Source organism: Seriola lalandi, unplaced genomic scaffold (genome assembly GCF_002814215.2).
Source record: "Seriola lalandi dorsalis isolate HSWRI2012SDOR001 ecotype SW California unplaced genomic scaffold, Sedor1 jcf7180002054748, whole genome shotgun sequence".
NCBI classification, from domain to species: Eukaryota; Metazoa; Chordata; class Actinopteri; order Carangiformes; family Carangidae; genus Seriola; species Seriola lalandi.
Window position 1 is genome coordinate 1,476,947 of NW_019525301.1, and position 8,543 is coordinate 1,485,489.

General features: G+C 41.5%; 1 protein-coding gene and 1 long non-coding RNA gene across 3 annotated transcripts in view; one reads left to right on the plus strand and one right to left on the minus strand.

Annotated features, from left to right (window-relative positions):
* Window positions 1-8,543, plus strand: part of phactr3b (phosphatase and actin regulator 3b) — a 53,113-nt gene that overhangs the window by 19,966 nt on the left and 24,604 nt on the right. For both annotated transcript variants that reach the window (XM_023424720.2, XM_087178926.1), the window contains exons 2-8: window positions 455-613; window positions 780-854; window positions 1,046-1,186; window positions 2,656-2,886; window positions 2,966-3,173; window positions 4,337-4,527; window positions 7,255-7,408. In XM_023424720.2, coding sequence (XP_023280488.2) covers window positions 455-613; window positions 780-854; window positions 1,046-1,186; window positions 2,656-2,886; window positions 2,966-3,173; window positions 4,337-4,527; window positions 7,255-7,408 — 1,159 coding nt within the window. The remainder of the gene's footprint in view (window positions 1-454; window positions 614-779; window positions 855-1,045; window positions 1,187-2,655; window positions 2,887-2,965; window positions 3,174-4,336; window positions 4,528-7,254; window positions 7,409-8,543) is intronic.
* On the minus strand, window positions 2,163-7,261 carry LOC111668626 (uncharacterized). Its single transcript, XR_015438371.1, has 2 exons — window positions 4,708-7,261; window positions 2,163-3,147 (listed from the first exon to the last, which is right to left on the minus strand). It is a non-coding gene; the product is annotated as an uncharacterized LOC111668626 (long non-coding RNA).

An 8,543-nucleotide genomic window follows, 5' to 3' on the forward strand; every position in this document is an offset into this window, starting at 1 on the left:
GGAATGCGGGCTGCAGATGTCTGCGCTGACCTCAGAACAGGCAGTTGTGCTGAGGCTGATTTTATTTATCCTCCGTGTGTCTTTCAAGGCATTTTGTAAAAGCGTTCTATTGTCTGCATGTTTCTGGGGCAAGGAAGGTCTGGCTGCCCTGAAACCATGTGAGTCACTCGCAAACAATGTGATTCTCTGTCTTCTCCCCACCGCTCGCTGTTCTTCAGAATTGGACTGGAATCAATAAGGCATTTACAGCCAGTGACCCACATTTGCTCCTCTCACATGATGATGGGATGTCAGTAGTATTCAGTCAATTGTGTTAGAAGTGATTTAACAAATTTCTTCAGTCGTCACTACACTGAAGCGCTGATTGATGTCATTGCCGCCGGTTTTCCTGGGGTAGATTCTTCGCATCTGCTGCCAGTTTGAATGCAGCTGTGTTTGTTTTGTGTTGATGTAGATGGGATGGACCAGCAGAGGGTGCTGCACTCAGGCTGTCTGGTATCAGGGGTTCGTACGCCTCCCGTTCGCCGCAACAGCAAGCTGGCCAGCCTGGGACGCATCTTCAAGCCCTGGAAATGGAGGAAAAAGAAAAATGAGAAGCTGAAGCCCTCAGCAAGTGAGTATGACGCAAGACTCTTGCTTCCATCAGAAAGAGCTCTGGATGATTTGGGAATCACTCGGGGGAATAGGAACATGGAGAGTGTATTAAAAAAAAAAGTTCCACATGTTTTCATTTCCCGTGCAGTCCGTGAACTGGTTTCACAAATGTTTGTGTTGTTTAGCGGTGGAGAAGAAGGCAGCTGTACGACAGAAGAGAGACGACCTCGTCAGGAGGAACCCCGGGGAGACGGAGACAGGTGCAAAATGAGACATGAACACACACACACACACACACACACACACACACACACACACACACACACACACACACGCACAGACAGACACACACAGGCACCCACACATGGCTCCAGGCTGATCACAGTTCATTTGTTTGGCCACATGATGCCCAGCTCATCGCTGTGCTCTTCCTCTGTCTCTGTGTGTGCAGAGTCAGATCTCGCTTGTGGGGGGAACGGCGACGATCCAGACACCCCGACTCACTCCGATGCTGAGGACAGAGACGAGGAGCCTGTGGCACCTCTGGCCAGCACCAGTGAAGACCTGGGCAGTGACTTAGAAGCATCAACAGGTAGAAAACAATACTGTGGCTTGATCGAAAACAAAGTATACAAAGCACAGTGCTTGCTGATGTTTTTTAGGTTGAAGGGTTAAAGCTGCATCAGGCAATTACACCGATAAGTAGAAACAGTGTAGTAGTTAAACATAAAGCTGCTCTAATCATTTTATTTAATCAATGGGTCACATGTGTAATGTGGAAGGTATCGCTCAAAGTGACTAACCTAAAGAGAGGTATCACGTGACTCTGCAGTTCCCCTTAAGCTTTACAAGCATTTTAGCATCTTTCAGCTGCTGTTTGATTTTATGACTCACAACTTCATTGTTTTAATGTCTCCGCTCTCATTGTGTCATTTCCTGCAGCAGCAGCTGTTTTCAGTGAGCAATCTCTAAAGTTTCTTGCAGATATATTGATGTCTGTGAATTAGTTGGCTGATAACTGGCAAGAAATTGGAGTAGACAAATACCTAACTAGCTTTGAAGTTATTTAGAATCAGTGTCACTGTTACAGTCCGTATTTATACACCTGAGATTTTTCAGTGTCTTGTGTGTGATGTACAGTTTTTTGCTCAATATGTTTCCTCTTCACTGTGATTAAAAAAACAAAAACAAAACAAATCTAATGGATCCATATCAAGATTGATTTTTTATGTTGTGCTTGTGCTTATGTACAAAAAATATACATAGATATATGTAGATATGGTGGGGTCCAAAAGTCTGAGACACTTTCCCATTCACCTGAATATTCACTGTCATATTTTCTAAACATCCAAATTTCAGCATCAGTATCAGCTTCAAAAATCCAACATTGGCTGGACTAACCATCAAAACCCACACTTAAAACCACTGGACAATTTAGAGTTACCATTTAACCAACCAACTATATGTCTTTGGACTGGACTGTAAATATTATGGGAGGTAACCCGAGCAGATGTGTTGGGAACATGCAAGCTCAGTGCATCCTATATACAACTGAGAGATAAGTACCATTTCCTGTCAGTGACCATATCTATTTATTCTTTTTTTGTATGAACATTATCGATTTTATATAAACACACCAAACATGATCAAAATGAACAAATTAATAAACAAAAATAAGTTTAAAAATGTAAAATAAATAAAAAAGCTGCAGAAAGTTATTGTTGGTGAACACCTTGTATTTACATTTACTTCAATTGATGCTTTACATTTTGTAGCAGATATTGTTCCTGCCGCTGTTAGATGTTGTACATCAGGATGGGATACTCTTCTTTAATTTAGTTCCTGTTTGTGATTTAAGCTGATAAAATGATTGGTTATTAGTGATAATTAGTAATAAAATGAATGATTCTGGTTGGTTAGACTGGCTGATATTTTACATGAAAACCTTTCCTGGTGCGGTTGTGTTATATACACCGTGACTCTGATTGTCCACTAAGTGGAGACAGAGACTTGCTGAACAAACCAAACCTCTGCGTTACCATCAGTGATGCTTCATTTCAGCGCATGATTTGACTGAGGATTCAAAGACAGTGGGAGACCCCAGTCAGAGTGACGATGGAGAAGACGAGAGCACCTCACTGAGCAACCCCAGTGAAGAGCAGTCGATGGGGAAGGCGGAGACTGTCGAGGGGAAACAGGAGGTGACGGTGGCCCCGCCTCAGAGACGAGCCAGCACCCCCCCTCCACCCAACCTGCCAGTCAAACTCCTCACCAGGCTGGGCAGCCTCGATGGTCAGTTCAACAGGATAACGCTAAGGGCCCCCCCCCCCGGTTTGCACTGGTGTCTCATGTTGATGATTTCCCTCCTCAGGTGCTCCTCCAGTACCCGTGAAGAAGTCCCCGGCCACCTTACCCAGAAATTTCACACTTCCCAAAGACCCTCACGGCTCCCTGTTGAGAGGCAGGATCTCCACACCGACTGGGTCCCCCCACCTTGGGGCGCTACACCCACAGCTGCCCCCTAGCTGTATCATTGAGGAACTGCACCGTGCCCTAGCAACCAAACACAGACAGGACAGGTCAGTGTTTGGATGTGCAGCATTTCTAATACATATACTTCAAATATTAAGTTGCCTTTCTTTGTATGCTTTCTATTCTGTGTTATCACGTGAGAGTTAATGATACTTTTAACAATATTGTTATTATTTTTTACAAAATGCAAAATAAAAACAAGTTCAATGGCACCTCCATCAATGAGATATATTGTACTAGTTGTTAGATTATTAAAAGACAGTAAATATGGACAAAAAAACAGCATCACTTGAAGAAGGCGCCTAATAACAATTATTTTTATTATCAATTAGTCTGTTGATTTCTGTTTGATTAATCCTTTAATTGTTCTTCTGTGTTCAAAACATAGTGATAAATGCCTGTCACAGGTTGTAAGAGCCAAAGCAGTTTTGAAAAACATTCTTTTTCACATGAATATAAACAGAGCAGCACATCAAGAACAAAACAGAAAAACACATCTACGCAACCAATTAGGAAATAAAATAACATCATACATCATACAACTAGATTAATTAGGCACTCCTTTAGTCTCATATAAATGTCATATAATCTACTTTTCCCAGTTCTTTTTAAACGTATTCTCTTTGACTCTCAAAAGATGTGTCAACTTTTCCATGATGAAAATGGAAACCCCAAAAATATTCACTTTAAAATGATATAAAACACAGAAAAGCAGCATATGTTTATATTTGAGAAGCTTGCACCAGAGAATAGTTTCAGTTTTTCAGTTGCTTGACACTCAATACCTCATACTCACAGAGTTTGGAAGATCTTCTTTCAATCATGAAATAATAATTTACATTTTTTCAGTCCCACCAGTAATTTGCTTTGGATATGCAAATGTATGATGATGAAGTTTATCAAAGTCACTGTCACCGGAGAAATGCCACTGCTTGAATTAACTGATGTTTACGTTGCAAGAAATCATGTGTAAGTTGTGCTAACATAAGGCTCTATTAAACAGGACAAGTGTGAGCTGTATTGTCATCTTCTTCTTAACTTAAACTGAACTGTTTGGACTTTTATCAGTGTGTGTGGGGACGACTGACTCCTCTAAAGTCAGAGAACATTTCCCTGGATTGAATTATTCACTTTTTTTTTTTTTTGAGCCAGTCATCACACAAAGGTGAAGCTATAACTGACAGGTTTGTCTGGTGATGTGTGATCTCAGTTTCCAGACGAAGGAGACGCGCTCATCTCCCAAACGGCGTCTGGACGGCCGTCTGTCCCGCACGTCCAGCACAGAGAGGGAGCCCGCCGGGGAGTCTGAGAGCAAGAAGGAGTCTGATGAGAACAAGGAGAACTGGCGTTTGGACGAGTACTTGAGTGACCAGGACAGCTGGAACGAGTCTGTGATCTCTGGTAAGTCCCTGACAACGTGCCGAAATATTTGCTTCCCTATTATCTGCCTCTTAATGTACAAAGCCAACAAAATCAGGGCATCCTGTCAGTGGATAATGAAGCAGCATAATCTCTGCTGATATTTGTTTACAGTGAGAGCATGACAGGGAGATTTACAGCGATGACGAATAGCAGACTTACTGGTGTTAAATTTCAGTGGCTCGTCAACATCTGCTATGGTGGCCTAATTCCTGGTCATTCATGTGGGTCATTGGTGCACAGCCGCATGTCTGTGACTCTAGGGGGCAAAAAAAGGCATATGGATAAACTGTGGAGTTATGATGGATATGACAGACGCGCACGCCACCGGCACGTGGTACAAATATCTGCTGACTGTGTAGCAGAGGATGTGGCAACAGGATGAAAAAACAGGTTTACAATATGTTCACATTATGTTATGAACATTTGGTATGTCATATGTCAATAGAATAGAAATAGAAGAACTAAAAACATATAACAGTTATGCAAATTTACTGTACTTTGTACTTTGAGGACATTCTTCGAATCTAAATCTCTTCTTATTTGTGAGCTGACCTGCAACACAAATCAGCTGATGTGCTGTGTGATGTTTAACTAGACCTTGCTTTTTACCCCCAGAGTCTGACGATGTTGATAAAATCAATGAGGACTGTGTGATGAGTCAGTTTTTAACAAATTCCACATTTTGGCTACTGCACTAGTAAAGGAAGAGGAGAAGCATAGTGTTAGTCAGTTCAATCAAGGTTTCAAAACATAAAGAATGCATTTGCAGGTGTGTGAAGTAGGAATTGCATTCCACATGTTTGTTTGGCTTTGAAGATACACAAAAACAGTGTGTTTTGATAGAACTACTTAAAGGTCCCATATTGTATAAAGGTAGATGTCCATGTGTTGTTTGATTATAAAGCAGGTCTAGGTTCTATATTAATACTGTGAAAGTATCAAAGCCTCAGTCCACTGAGAAATGCACACAGCCTGTATTCACAAACTGAGCCTTAAATCCAGCCGTCAGGACTTCTGTAACTTGTGATGTCACAACAAAGCAGTCACCCCCCTCAGCCACCTGGACCCACCATCTGAATGGTGCAGGATTTGGTTTCTCTGAGTTTTTACCTGAAGTCTGTTATATTTTTATTCGATCACTCAGAAAACAGTCAGTCAATCAGAAGAGAGACTCAGAGCCTCCTCTCCTCTGATTGGCTCACCGACCTGTTGTTACTTGAGCTCCAGAGAGGAAACAGAAAAAACTACACTGAGATGGTTTTATACAGGCTTCAATCCTCTCAGTATTGTGATTATTGTGTTATGTATCTTTAATGTGTATCTATGATCAGAAGCAGAATCATGCCCTCAAACTGTTTGTTTCATCTCATTAACATTAATCTATTGGGAACAGTAAATTATTGTTGTATTTAAATATAAGTCATTTTGCCATGGTGGATAAATCAAACACTACGGTACCCAAGCAAATTAAGAGTAGTTGTTGGTGCAGTTGTTAAGAAAATGCAGCACCATAATTACTGAATTCTACCAAAACACAGAAATGAAAAGTTAGTTGATTTAAGCTGCAGCCTCTGTCTTCCGTTAGCAGTGTACACCAGAATTTGGAGCTCTGTAATTGGCTGTTTCCTGCCAAAATGCAACTTAGGAGTCGAATTAACTTCTCCCACATTTGTTAATGTACACAAGCTTATACCTTTCACTTATTATCAAAAAAGAACCAGATGTTTTCTAATGCAGTTGTTAATCTTTTGGACGGATAATTGAACTACGAGAGTTGATCCAGCTGATCTAATATGTAGAAGAGCTCCCACTGCGAGACATGTGACTTTGTCTATGGGAAAACAAACAGGACTTTTACTTCTGGGTGCCCAAAATAGCTCCTCGCAAATTCACAACTCTATAAATGAGCTGCATGGTTTCATAGCTGAGATGGAAGTCACAACTGTTGCTTCACTTGTTGTTGCAGATTGACACAGAAAGCCACTGACATCTGAAAGCTCTTCTCTTCTCTTCTCACCATGAAGCATGGTGGTGGCAGCAGCCATCATGCTGTGCAAGTGCTTCTCTGCAGCAGGCTCTTGAACTGCGAAGGTCGAGGGTAACTTGAATGCAGAAAAGCGAAATCCTGGATTAAAACTTGCTGCAGTCTGGGTGAAGATTTGCAACATTTTCCAGGAAGTTAACCCCAAAGACAAAGCCAAAGCTACACAAGAATGGCTTCAAAACAACAATGTTAATGCCCTGTAGAGACCAGAGAGTCAGAGTCTAGACCTCAGTGCAGTCCAGAATTTGTGGTTGGACTTGAATATAGTTGTTCACTCATGGTCTCATGCAACTTGACAGAGGTTGAAGAGTTTGAAGTTGAAGTTTTTTGTTTGAATTTGTCAATTTTTTTTTGTCCAGCGTTATTCCAAATTAACAAAATACAACAAATACAAGGTCCAAGAATGGTGACCACTTTTATACTGATATATAATGCATTGAATATTATTATGTGAGTAAGCTCAAAATAAGTATGTATGTATTTAATTAATAAGGTGTCAGGTTGTCTAACACAGTTGCTGCTCAGCTCTTAGGAGAAAGCACAAAAGCACACCGTGTGGTGATTAGCACCATTTCAGTGGGTTCAGCTGGAAAACTATGTATGGCATCTCTGAAACCACTGGGTCATTATTATTGACCTTAATTTGTGCTCGACATCGACAGGCACCCTCCCACGCAGGATGAGGAAGGAGCTGCTGGCCGTGAAGCTTCGGAACCGGCCCAGCAAGCAGGAGCTGGAGGACCGCAACATCTTCCCTGTCCGCAGCGACCAGGAGCGGCAGGAAATCCGGCAGCAGATAGAGATGAAGCTGGCCAAGTGAGTCGCTCTGTGTGGACCCAGATCAGCCTGCCATCAGCCCTCACCCCCCTCCATCAGCCCCACCCCACCCCACCTCCTCATGTATGTCTGTTTCATCACTCATTGTTGTCCACACTTTGGCTGTTTGTCTGTTTCCCTTCCTGCCATCCACTAACAAACACTCTGTCCTTTAACATATCACACAGGCTTTTACTGTACATGCTCACTAACGAGCTGAAAGAGGTTTTGGAAGGTTGACTTGAAATATATATGAGATGCTGTGGAGGGAAACCTGCCTTTACCCACTATTTTATTCAACGACTTGACTGGCTACCTCGTACTTCTTTGCTATGCTTTTTGTGGTTAAAGTTTCTGGATATGGTCTTGGTCAGTGGTTGGCAACTGGTGGTCCGCAGGCCAGTCTTGGCCCGCCAGCAATAATATCTGGCCTGCCAGATTATTTCTATAATCAGATTGTTTTTTTTAATCTTATAATATCAGTCCCACATTTAGCTATAATGTCCAAATAGAGAATCTACCCCCACATGAAGATGCTTATTAAGCTTTTATCCATGTAGAGAGTAAATGACAGACACAAACAGTCATGCATCAGGCCGCAGGCTGCACTGCAGTCGGTGCACAGCACCTGGTGCTAAAATAGATCTCTGTCATGGCAGCCACGGTTACCCACAGAATCACTTCCTCTTCAGCTATTGTGCCTACAAAACATTACAGCGGGAAGGTTCAGGTTTTTTGTGCAGTAATGCTACATTTCAAACCTCTGAAATCGCAAACATACAATGTGCGATATGAAAAAATAACAGTAAATCAGTCAAATGTATAATATGTGACTGTGTACCACAGCACCACATGTGAAGAGTAACAAAGCAAATTCTTAAATTAGCCTTTGATTTTGTTCTGTCTTGCCATGTTACATATCGACACCCTCTTAAAATAATGGCCTAAGTCATTTTTTCAGGTTTTTCAGGAAACACAAAAAACTCAACAAAATATTGAATATATAACATTTATTAATGATTTCACTCAAAAAGGTCATTACAACAGATGACTGTTGACATACTAATAACAGTGTATGCCAATTATGTAACACAAGAGCAATAAATGACTTAGGCAAATTTTTGAACATGCCTTT